Source organism: Vulpes lagopus, chromosome 13, assembly GCF_018345385.1.
Source record: "Vulpes lagopus strain Blue_001 chromosome 13, ASM1834538v1, whole genome shotgun sequence".
NCBI lineage: Eukaryota > Metazoa > Chordata > Mammalia > Carnivora > Canidae > Vulpes > Vulpes lagopus.
The window spans coordinates 25,786,139-25,799,947 of record NC_054836.1 but is presented as its reverse complement, the minus strand read 5'-3'; the positions used below and the strand labels follow the sequence as shown (position 1 = coordinate 25,799,947).

Genomic DNA, 13,809 nt, shown 5'->3' with positions numbered 1-13,809 from the left:
ATGTGTATCTCTTAGTTCAGAAAAATGAAAAAACATAAACATTCTATATAAACAGAACACAAGATATAGATAAAAAATGATCCATAGAGCAGTGAATAATTGCAATCCATATCACTGTAAGAATGGAAAAGGGCATCAAGTATTTCTACCAGTTTTCAATCTGGGGCTACCTAAAGTTAGTGAGAAAATTTAAAATCCATGATTATATATGTTTGGGATATGCATTTTTGGTTCATGAACTTACATTGATAATAAATTTAACATTGTTGTCTATAGCACACTTTGTCAGAATAAAACTATTGGCTTTGATTGAAAAGCATCAACAAACAAAAACAAAAAGTCTTAAAAATCCCAATGTATAAAAATAACCAGTGAAGCTTTTTAAGTATTTTCTTCCTTTTACTTTGCCATTTCTGATATCTAGATATTTAAAAGGTAGCCACCTAAGTTTTTGTAAACGAAACATTCTCAGAGTCTGGTAACTTGAGGAAAATACAATAATATTTTTTTTTTCTTTCATGAAAGAGTATTTTCAAATTTTGGGAGACTATGGGTAAGGAAAAGGAAGTATCAATTAGGAACAGCAATATCACTAATAAAGTGATAAGTATAAAAACTTATACATGCTAGATACGATTTCAAACTAGGTTAAAAAATGAAACACAAAAATGTCTATTATCAGAGATTCACATACTACACTGATGCAAGATGAAGCTGATAATATCAAAGAATAAAATTTGTACACAGATTAAACCTCTCTGTAGGAACCATATATCAAATTATGCTCTTGATGAAACTCAGACTATTATATACAACAATGCAAAAAAATTTAAGTAACTTATTTTACATCAAAATGACAAGAAAATATTTTTGTCTACATATGCCAAACAATAAGCCCAATTAGATAATTACTGAAATTATACAATATTTGGGAAATGTATAGGCACTATAACAGATTTAACCACCAACGTCCATAAAGGAACACTGAACATCAGTACTATATAGGGTAAAGGCCAATGGATTTGGAGACAGAAAGTCAAAGTCCTTTGCTGGTTTCTGCAACTCACTATGGGTCTTTGACAATTCATTCACAAATCTTCTGGAACCCCAGATTCCTTAAATGCAGAGATAACCTTGAGGAAGATGAGGTCTAAGAGTATTCAATCAGTTGACTGCAAAGTCAATTCTAGATTTAAAATTAAAAATTCCAACTATTCTAAATGAGAAGTATATAATGATGAACAGAACTCAAGGTGAAATTAGTATTTTCCTCAAATGACCTTGGGGAACCAATTCTCTTCCTGGGTAAATGCTTTATAATTCTAACCAACTGAATTTTTAAGGCCGACATTACTTATTGAGGACATTACTTACTGTGAGCATATTTGCAGTATCTATTGACCTGTTATTAGCAATAATTTAATATCATGTAAAAAATAACACTAATAGCTTGAATTAAAACTCAAGATGATTAGAAAATACAGTATATAACCCTTTGTTGAAAAATTATGAAATAGTACTGTGCTATAATTCTATACTGACCCAGAAAAAAAGTGTCTATAGCCAGATTTATACATGATACTATTTTTCTCAAGAAATCTTTTTGACAGTAACAATTATATAAAGAACTAAGTTTTTAGGCATTCCTATTTTTGAGTTATGAAAAACCAAGCATAGATGCAACAGAATTGCTTGACTTTGTTCACAAATCAAGATAAATATAAGATTAGCAACAAAATTAAGAACTATGTATCATCATGATTATTATAATAGTACATTACATCATATACTATGGAAAATTTTACTCAACTCTCATCAATTTTAGAAACATTTACTGTATCTTTTGTATGCTTACTATAACTTTTGGTATATAATAATAATCACAGTGATATATATTACCATTTATGGAGGATTTATTTATTTATTTATTTTTTAATTTTTATTTATTTATGATAGTCACACAGAGAGAGAGAGAGAGGCAGAGACACAGGCAGAGGGAGAAGCAGGCTCCATGCACCGGGAGCCCGATGTGGGATTCGATCCCGTGTCTCCAGGATCACGCCCTGGGCCAAAGGCAGGCGCCAAACCGCTGCGCCACCCAGGGATCCCCATTTATGGAGGATTTAATGGGCCAGCAATTGTGCTAGGCATTTTATATATGCTATTCTTTGATCTTCAGAACATGCCTATTAAGTATTATCTTTATCTTACAGATGATGACATTGAAACTCAGAAGGGTTAAGGACTTTACCAAAATATCACAACTACTAAGTAGAGGAGTAGATATTCAATCCAGGTCTGACTGACCATAATCCTGATGCTCTTCAGGCATGTTTCACTTAAATTTCAATTTTGTAGAAATATGATCATGACCTGAAACCAAGAGTCAGCTGCTCAACCTACTCAGCTACCCAGATGTCTGCATTTTGTCCCTTGTTACAATGGCTTGAAAGTCACTTAAAAGAGAGTACAATTTTTAAAAATAAGGTTCTAATATTATATGATTTAAGTCTAGGAGTTTAAATTTTAGTGATAGTGAAACAAATGAGAAGAGCTGAATAAAAAAATCTTCAAGACATAAAAATAAGAACACAATAAATATATACTATTCTCAGTCTTAAGGGAGCTTGTCTCTCACGATCTTCTCAAGATAATTAGTGGAAATACAGATGTTAGATAAGTTTTAGGAATTAAACTATTGTTACAGTATTCAGTGTAATATATATGACTTACATGGTAAAACATTTGTTATTGTCAGACATCATTCTGCCAAATATTTGATTGTTTGGCTCCATAAAACAATGGTTTCTTTATTTCTACAATATCAAATACCCAGTAGTGTTAGTTTTTTTAAAAAAAAAGACTTATTTAAGTAATCTCTACACCCAACATGGGGCTTGCACTCAACCCCGAGATCAGGAGTTGCATGCTCTACCAACTGAGCCAGCCAGGCACTCCTACCTAGACTTTTAAAGCACTAGTAAGTCCTTACTTTTCAGTTTACATGCCTTTCTTCCCAATAAGACAGAGTTACTCAGAGGAAGAATTATGTCGTGCTCTCATTTTTAAGTAATTAAGACAAAATGTCTTACAAATTTAACCTCCATAGCACAGTAGTGGCCAGCACAAAGGCATTAATGTTTGTAAATGAAAAAGTCATAAATCATACCCTAGAATTATGTAACAGAAAATATGCATACAAATTAGAAGGACCATAGTAAAAACAAAGGTCAGATCATTTGAAAAACTTCAAACAGTAACACATAAAAAATGTTACAAAGGAATCCTACTGAAACTTAGATTTATTAAGACTGAAACATCAGTAGATAAGTAGATATTTACGAATCTGTCTCTAACAATCACAAAATGACCTAGTACTCTAGTACTCTTAGATATTTGTGGATTACTAGAATTTATGAATTATCATCTCAAATGAAATTTCAAATAAAACTATTATTAATGACTGATGTCACAAGTGAATCTAATCTCAAATAAAACTGATCATTAATGACTGATGTCACCAGTGAATCTACAATTTCTTATATATCTTGTGTGCAGGGCACAAAACTGGCTTTGCATAAAAATAATTTGAATGTTTACTATGTAATATTAAGTAAAAGAGCAGGATAACATTTGTTTATGCTAGTGTTTCTCAATTATTTTATTAGCATCCCCCAAAGAGTCTTTTTAAAATTTTTTTTCCTAACTGCCTCTCCATGATATTTTAATGCCACGGATATAACGGTATATCTGTTTATATGCTATATGTATAGCTGTACCTTATTTAATAAAAGGAGTTAAGCTTTATGCTTTAAAAGAGCTTAACTCTTTTTATTTGATACAAGGTTATAAATGACTAAATAATAAATTTTTATATTTTTAAATCTAACAAGTGAAAAATTAAAAGCTATTAACATGCAACTTAACTCTGTAACTGTAGGTGTTGAGTAATTTATTTATATAACTTATTTGTCAAAAAACAATCCTATTTTAAAAAATGGGCAGAGGACCTGAATAGGCATTTTTCCAAAGATGACTTACAGATAGACAATGGATTCATGAAAAGATGCTCAACATCACTGATCCCATTGGGATATAAAATGAATGAGAAATGTAAATCAAAACCATAATGAAATATCACCTTACACTTGTCAGAATGTAAATTGGTACAGCCACAGTAGAAAACAGTGAGGAGGTTCCTAAAAAGACTAAAAGTAGACTTTTTTAACTTACCCCAAGAGAACAAAAACACCAATTCGAAAAGGTGTATGTACCATTATGTTTATTACAGCATTGTTTATGACAGCGAAAAAATGGAAGCAACCGAGGTATCATCAGTAGGTGAATGGATAAGGAAAATGTGATACATATACACAATGGAATATTACTAGCAACAAAAAAGGATGAGATCTTGCCATTTATGACAACACGGATAGACCTAGAGAGTACTATGCTAAGTGAAAAAAGTCAGACCTAGAACAAATACCATAAATTTCACGTATGTGTGGAATCTTAAAAAACACAAATAAATAATAAGTAGAACTAGACCTATAAATAAAGAGAATAACTGATGGGGATTAGAGAGATAGGCAAAATGGATGAAGAAGAGTAGGAGATACAGGCTTTCAGTTATGGAAGAAATATGTCATGGGAATAAAAGTACAACATATGGAATAAACAGTGATACTGTAATAGCATTGTATGGTGCCAGATGCAGCTACACTTGTGGTGAGCAAAACATAATGTACTCTTGTCAAATCATGACACTGTACACCTGAAACCATGTAATACCGTGTCAACTATATTTAGAAAAATTATAAAAGATTACAAAATTTAAAAATTATGTCAAGTTACGTATAACAAAACGTGTAAGAATAACAATGTAAAAATCAAGTCATTCAATCTACTATATTTCCAGCAAAAGTAACTGAAAAAATTAAGCCTTAAAATTTTAGTGAACTTTAGGTTTTGCTTGATAGAAGAAAATAACTAGCTGCTAAATAATCATTCATATCATGTCAGTATGTTCTCATTTCAGCAACTGATACAATTAATAACAGATTAAATAATTTTGTAATATTAAATAATCTATTTTTATTCATTCTCAAAGCCTAAGTTATACACTAAAGCATTGAAGATCAAGCATAAACAACATCCACAAGATAGCCAACAGCAGCCAGCAGGCATATGTAGCCATCTTATGTGACATAACTTCAAGATTAAACAATTTGATGGAATGTCATGTGATCATAACCATCTGTTTGTCATTGTTTTATAGCACTGATCATTATATATTTTGTATATTTCTACTACTACTACTCGTGTGATACCCAACAAAACCTGAGAGAAATTAAATACTAAGATTTTATCAGAAAAGGTTAAACAGTGGAGAGTCACAAACCCTCTTTTGTTTCTATTCCCGTGTGAACCAATAATTGACCCCTTGTAACAACACTGCCTCTACTGGGAATGCATGGCATGTCATACTATGTTAAGATCTTTAAAAATACACATAGAAAAAATAACAAAATACTAGCAATGATTATTCCCTAAATGACTTTTATTTTCATCTTTATATATTATCCTATAATCATGTACTGCTTTATAATTTTCAAGAGTAATTAAAATAATTATAGCCATACTTACTATGGGCAGAATTAGATTAACTACCATCTTTTTGTCTTAATATCTCACAATATATCTAGACACATTTCACTGATGAAACTATAGAATATGACAGTACAGTTTAATATATCTAAACCTATGTTTATATACATTTATTGACATTTTTAGCTTACATATCCAAAACATTTCCAATGTATTAGTGTGATACACATGGTTAAAGATGGTAAATGTCCTTTTCAAAATTTAAACATTTTCTAGGGTCCTATAATAATAGCATATGACAAAAGATATGCTCATCCTCCACTGTCTTTTTCTTTCAAGGGAAAAAGTTACAACCATGCAGAGGACTTAAATATAAAAAAGGAAAATGTAATCCATTTTTACTCCTGAATGCTGACATGAAATTTCTGAAAATCTGGCTTCATTCACAGTACAAATTATCTTACTATGGTGGTTATATTATTTGTGGGTCAAAAAATGTTCAAATAAAGAGATAAAAATAGCCCACAAAGGCCAAAAGTCTATGGATTTTTTTCAGCCCAAATAAAACTGAAGAGTTCTCCTTTCAGCTTGCATGTTGAAAAAAGATTAAATTAAATGCTGACAAAACTATTTAGCATCAGTCACTACGGCATACGGTACATTTGTCATTGTGGAAATCACAGCACCTGCTAACTGTACCTAGCCTCTCACTAAACTTAATATATATGTGATGAAAAATGAAGGAATTTAAAAATACAGTAAATGCAAATAGCACAGATTTTATGAAGAGAGGACAAGAAATTAGGTCTGAAATGAGATGATGACAAATTTAAACTGTTGTCAACAATGCTACTTATGTGAAGCAAAGTTTACCAATTATTATTTCTGCCATTCCCTTCCCACCTATGTTTTCTAATACCAGCTGACTTTAACAAAACAGATCTGAATGTGTCACAAGTTAATTCTTTATCAGTTTTCATATATCATCCTTTACCTTGGTTGGCTGGCTAAGAATTATGCAAGCTATAAATTAGCTTTAAACAACCTCTGAATCAGGTTAGAACTGGTTTTCGAATTAAAGAGCCTTCAATATATTACAAGTTGCTGTCATTTTATTACCTCAATCAATTCTGTGTGGCCTGAGGTGGAAGAAAATGAATGCTGTCTTCATTTGCAATGGGTTTATCTCTTACAGCAGGCTCTGGAAACACAACCACAGCAATGAATTGAAAGCTAAAGTTACATTTAACATTACCAATGCAGGAAATTGTGCTCCTTAACAAAGCTGGAGTTGCAATGGAAAAAAGACATTTCTTTACTATGGAAAGATATACAAAAAATTAACACTTGCTTAAATTTAAATTTTTATGGAGTATTTAAAAAATTATAGTTAAAGCCAACATTATATTAAAATGATTTTAGATGGTTCTCAAATGAAGAAAAAAATGAAAACAAGGGACTTGCTGTTCTCCGTGTTTCAGAAATAGTAGACAGAAAATATATATAATTCATCTTTATCTTAGTGAAAACCATTTCTTTTCCTTTCCTTGTGGACATGCAACTAAATGGAAAAGTGAGTCAGGTACTAGTGAGGCTCATCGACATTGTTATCAGACTCTAAAACACAGATAAAATAGCCCTTCAAAAGCCTTAATGAGTAGGTATTATTATTATCTCCATTTTAAAATGAGGAAACGAGGCAGAAAGATTAAGTCATTTACCCAAATTTATACGATTACCTAGACAATATGATTCTGAGTCTGTTTTTGAAGGAGACTATTTGAGATTAGAGTAACAATAAGAACATCCAAGAGACTACTTTCTCAGGAAACACTGCATCAGAAGAAGTAATGAGTGTGGGCTACTGATGACAGAATAAAATTAAGTTTAGAGGCCTTAGAAAGGTATGCCAAGTGAAGAAAGAGGTGGGTTCTAGTGCCAGTAGACAAAGAAATCAGAATTTTTATGTGCAAGTATTTTTATATAATGCAACAATGCCTTTAATCTTTTAACAAAGCTTACTTAAAAATGACTTGTATTTCTCTACCTAATCATTCACTGTGTATCATTCTACAGTTCGAGTTGACTTGTTTTTGCAAAATGTTTTTTTAGGTATACATATTTTAGCACCAAACTTATTTTTAATCACTGAATAAATTTAGTGACAAGTACAATAATTTCTGAGGTGCTCAATGATAGATTAATAAATGACTGTAGAAAGAAAAATAACTAGCACTAACCTCATCATAGCTCTTCCATTAACTAGCTGTGTAACTCTAACATGAACCTGAGGTTACTTCTCTGAGTTTCATCTTCCTTATTCTGTAAAACAAAGCACTTTGAAGAGATCAATGTTTTTTCTTTTTTAAGATTTTATTTATTCATTTGAGAGAGAGAATGAGAGAGCACAAGTAGGGGGACAACCAGAGGGAGAGGGAAAAGCAGGCTCCTCATTGAGCAGGGAGCCTGACGGCCAACATGGGGCTTAATCCCAGGACCCTGAGATCATGACCTCAGCCAAAGTCAGATGCTTAACTGACTGGGCCACCCAGAAGCCCCTATATCAATGTATTTCAAATTACTTAACCCTATAAGGGGTAGTGAAGTCAATTTAGTAAAGACTGATCAGCATTTTTTTTAATCTATAAAGCACAAAACAAAAATTATCAGCATGCTTTTATTCCATGAAATCTTTAAATTATATGTAACAAACTATATAAAATAAATTCTCTCATTGAAAGAGTTTGCAAATCACTTGTCTAAAGGATATTTCTTCTTCTGATCCCTAACATCCTCCGAAAAGGCCTTTAGTGGCTACAAATTTATGACATTTATGACATTTATAAATGTGTCATCTGCATTCCCACAGTGACTTCACATTAAAACCATATTAGCCAAGAGACTATACTTTCTTCAATGAACTGCCTTTGCCAATGGTCACTTGACTATACATGTGAGACTGTTTCTGGACCATGTATTCTGTTCCATTGATCTGTATGTCCTTTTGCTGATACCATACGGTCCTTTTCTTTTCTTTTCTTTTCTTTTTCTTTTCTTTCTTTCTTTCTTTCTTTTTTTTTTTTTTATAAACCACATTGTCTTTATTACTATAGCTTTATAGTAAGTCTTGAAATCAATTTCATTACTCCAACTATGTTCTTCTTCAGTATTGTGTTAGCTATTCTGGAACTTATCTTTGCATGTAGACTTTATATATTATATCTTATTTTAATTCCAGTATAGTTAACATACAGTATTATATTTTCAGGTTTCAGGTGTACAATATAGTGATTCAACAATACCATACATCACCCAGTGCTCATCACAAGTGTACTCCTTACTCCCCATTACCTAGTTCACCCATCATACTACACACCTTCCCTATCTTTTCAGATAAACTTTAGATCAGTTTGTCGATATCCACAAAACAGCTTGCTGGGGTTCTGACTAGAATTGCACTGAATCTATACTTCAAGTTGGAAAGAACTGACATGCTGACATTACTGAGTATTCTTTGTTGTGTACCTGGAATGGTTTTTGAAGATTTTGAAGTTTTCTTCATATAGGTTTTATACATATTTTATTAGACTTAAATCTAAGTACTTATTTTTTTTGGTTCCAATGAAAATGGTAATGTGTTTTGAATTCAAATTCCAATTGTTCATGGCTGGTATATAAGAGAGCAATTGACTTTTGAATATTAACAAACAGTGCTAGAATACTTGGATATCCATGTGAAAAAAGAGAAACACAATCCATACACAGACCTTACCTTTTCACAAAAATTAACTAAAGTGGATCACAGATCTAAAGGTAAAACATAAAACCATAAAGCTCCTAGAAGATAACAATAGAAAATCTTGTTGACCATGGGTTTGACTATGACTTTTTAGATACGATACCAAAAGCATGATCCACAGAAGAGAAAAAATTAAGTTAGGTTTCATTAAAATAAAAAACTTTTGTTTTGCAAATGACACTCCTCAGAGAATGAAATGACAAACTACAGAGTGGAAGAAAACATTTGCAAAACATATATCTGACAAAGAATTGGCATCTAAAATATACAAAGAACTCTAAAACTCAAAAATAAGAAAAAATACAACCAAATTAAGAAATAGACAAAAGATCTGAAGAGACAAATCATCAAAGATATATAGATGGAAAATAAGTTTCTAAAAAGATGTTCAGCATCATATGTCATAAGGGAACTACAGATTAAAGCAATGACGAGATACTACCACACATCTTTTAAAACTGGTAAAATCTAAAACACCAAATACACTAAGTGCTGGCAAAGATGTAGAGCAAGAATTTTCATTCATTGCTGGTTAGAATGCAAATGACAGGCACTTTGAAGTTCAAAATGAAGTTTGACAGCAGTTTACGAAACTAAACATGCTCTTAACACATACTCTAGTAACCATGCTCCTTGGTTTTTGTCAAATGAGTTGAAAACTTATTTATGTCCACAAACCCTGAACATGCATATTTATAGGAGCTTTATTCAGAGTAGCCAAAACTTGGAAGCAACCATGATTGTTGTACACACAACAAACTGTACACATATTCTTTCTCTCTCACCTTCACTAGGTGAATGGATAAATCACATGTGGTATATCCATACATACTGTATGTATGATGTCAACCGTGTGACATTCTCTAATAGGCAAAGCTATGGAAACAGTAAAATGATCTGTAGTTGCCAGCGGTTGGGGGAATGGAAAAAAGAGGTAAAGAGGTGGGGCACAGGAGATTTTTTGGGGCATTCCATTCTGTATGATCCTGTACAGGTATGTATTTGTTATCATACATTTTTCAAAATCCATAGAATAGACAACACAAAGAGTGAATCCTAATGTAAACTATGGGCTTTAAATAGTGCCTCATTAACTGTAACAAATGTACCACACTAATACAAGATGTTAATAACAGGGCAGGAATGAGGGGGCATATGGGAATTGTCTATACTTGCTACTGAGTTTTTCTGTAAACTTAAAACTGCTAAAAAAAATATTTAAAAAAATTTTAAAAACATATTAGTAACTATTATTACAGTTATGTTTCAAACTATTATGCAGTTTCCTTCATAGAAATTATACACACACTCTTTCCAAGGATTCCCCTACACTGCTTCAAACATCAGAAAGGCCTTTGGAAGTATGGTCACACATGGTAGCGTCATATTTCTCTGGCTTCTTAACAGTAGGTTTAACTATGTAATTTGTGGAATGTAAATTAAAGTGGTATGTGTCAATTTCCAAATATGATTTTAAAAGCCATTCTGCAGTTTGCCGTATTTCCCACCACAGTGCCAGGGACCATATATGTTGAAATAAAACTGTGATCAGCGTGGGTCCCCAAATTACTCTGATGTACAGATTTGCTCTGCCAATCTGTAATGACATGTTACTTGCATGAGAATTCAACTTGTGTTAATCTCTTAAAAATTTGGGGTTTGGGGGGTGTATTGCATAACTTAGCCCATTCTCATATTCTTACAAATCCTACCTAGTTTTCATAATTCCATTCAAATGATATGTTATCCATCAATTTCTCTTTGATTGATGGAGCTGAAAGTAAACTAATGTTCTTAGTCTTTCAATTCCCAGAGTGGCTTTTCTATACTTAATGGCATTTAACACTTTAAATCTTGTATTGTATGTTTATCCTACTAGAATGTTAAGTTTTTTAAGAGCCACAGTCATGTCTGATCTTTTCTTTTTTTTTTAAAGATCTTACTTATCTGAGAGAGTAAGAGTGAGGCAGCACAACCGGTGGAGGGGGTGGGTGGGGAAGGGAGAGGGGGAGGGAGAAGGAGGAGCAGATTTTTGGCTGAGCAGGGAGCCTAACATGGGGCTAGATCCCAAAACGCTCAGATTACAACCTGAGCCAAAGGCAGGCAGCAGACATGTAACCAACTGAGCCACCCAGGTGGCCAATGTCTGATTATATATATCAAGCACCTAGTACAGTATATAGCATATCTTTTGAATATGCTACAGGTTTTTATTTAATAAAATTAGGTTACTGTTGCAGATGTATTAGTAGGATCATCAAAAGAAAGATAATACCTATATAAATACTCCTTCTCAATTTATATATAAAAATATGAAATAAACATTTTCTTTCAGTTTAGTTTTACCATCTTAGACAACCCCAGTCTTCTCCATTCTGGAGGAAACAATTTCTTTTTAATTTAAAACTGCATTTCTATTCCAAAGAAATCTACTCTAATCAGCAGGTACTCATAAATGTTAACAGAAATGCTGAGTGAACTAGACAGGAATAGAAACTACACTAAGAAAAGATATTATTTTAAACTTGCTGAACAGGTATTTTCTTATGTCTTTTACCCTAGGTCTTTTATGCATATATGGGTCATGGGTGGCAGAAATTTATGTTTTAGACATCATTTGTTGTTTCAACAAATAGCCTTGAGCATCTATGGCAAAAAGTAGAACCTATACTATTTCTACTGCGATTCAGCAAAATAAAACTTTAAAAAATAATTTTAATAACTAATAGGAAATAAGAGCAGTGAAGAACTATTAGAAGCAATTTAAAATCTATCTCAGAAAAAATTATATGTAACATTGAGACTCCTTGTCTAAAGAAAAGTATGAAAGAAATATTCTCTGCCATACCCATTTGTAATCTAGCTAGTAAAAAGAACCTAGACATAAAAAGATGAATAAAAATGCGAAGAAACATCTACTAAATGGTAAATGAACAGTCTAGCAAAAAGAGAAGAGAAATTCAGTCTAGTCCTAAAGATTATAGAAAAACTGGAACTTAAGCTGAACCATTAATTTTAAAAATACCCTTACATTTGTAAAAGAGAGAGCAGAGTGAAGGAGGAAGGGAAGAGGGAGAGAAAAGGAGACAGAGAGATCCATCTGGAGTATTAGTATGGACACAGATCAACAGATGGCCTTGGAAGTCAGGGATAAAACCCTGGTGGTCGGGGTGGTGCAGCGGTTTAGCGCCTGCCTTTGGCCCAGGGCGCAATCCTGGAGACCCGGGATCGAGTCCCATGTCGGGCTCCCGGTGCATGGAGCCTGCTTCTCCCTCTGCCTGTGTCTCTGCCTCTCTCTCTCTCTCTCTGTCATAAATTAATTAATTAATTAATTAATTAAAAAAAAAAAACCCTGATGGTCTGTGCTTACAGTATGGACAATGGAGAACTCCTTCCTGGAGTTTTCTAATCGGGAAGGATGTGAAAAATGATCTTTCAAAAAGACTGATTTGGAAGTTTGTAGAATGGCTTAATGAGAACAGAAACCTAGATTCTGAAGAGAAAGGTGATTTGGGAAATAAAGAACAAAAGTAAACAACATTTTTCTTTCCTTTGGAGACAGGAAATAAGAGACTGAGGTAAGGAAAGTAACAAAAGTTGAATTAGGAAAAATATGAAGGATTATTTCTAGGGTTGACAGGAGATACAATAGCGATATGGGAATGATGTTAAGAGACATGTTAAGAGTCATCTTGAAAAATGAGAGTGCTAGAAATAAAACTGAGACCTGAGATATGTGGCATAGATTTGACATAGCTGCTATAAGAAATTTGATAAGGAGCTCACAAATGAACCTAAATCCATAAATCCCTCTAGTTATTTCTGGCCAGAAAAAAACCAGTTAAGATGAAATACCACAATGGATCCAGGAAAGCAGGGGAATTATAATGGAGGGCTCCAATGCTTTATTTTGTTTTAAGTCTAATAGTAAATGCCAAAAAATAGTGTAATAAAGGGAGAAGGATAAAATCAGAAGGAAGATGAGGGTCTAGGGGTCTTGAAAAGTTGAGAAACTATATGAGAACATATTTGAAGAAGTAGAAAAACTAAGAAAAAGATCATGATTTGAGTCATAGTGACAGGGCACTCATTTGACATACATTAAAGTATTCATGAGGTGGGTGGAATTTTCTTTATCATAAACAGTCTAAAATTTCATTTTTGTAAAGATATGCACTGATAAAATATTTCAGAAAATACTTACTTCAAAGGCTCACACACATAAAAATTGGTCTGGAAACTCATCAAAGAAACCTGAAGACAGCAAAGGTGAGACAAGAGAGCAAGGATTTCTTTAGAAGAGGAAGTTTAAAGGGAGTCCCTATATGAGAAGGATTTTCTGAAAGGTACTCAGAGTTTGCCCTGAGGAGTTTGAGGGTCACAGAGACTACGTGATGCATGTC

At 32.8% G+C, this 13,809-nt stretch overlaps 1 protein-coding gene across 5 annotated transcripts in view; it reads right to left on the bottom strand.

The window, feature by feature from the left end:
* PHF14 (PHD finger protein 14) overlaps window positions 1-13,809 on the bottom strand; it is a 236,322-nt gene that overhangs the window by 36,317 nt on the left and 186,196 nt on the right. The window contains exon 19 of one of the 5 annotated variants that reach the window (XM_041728066.1): window positions 5,930-6,808. The exons of 3 other annotated variants lie outside the window; for them this stretch is intronic. In XM_041728066.1, the coding sequence (XP_041584000.1) occupies window positions 6,797-6,808 (12 nt within the window). In that variant the 3' untranslated portion in view covers window positions 5,930-6,796. Of the gene's footprint in view, window positions 1-5,929; window positions 6,809-13,591; window positions 13,661-13,809 lie in introns of those variants that run through there. One more of the 5 variants, XM_041728064.1, reaches the window with a different exon arrangement.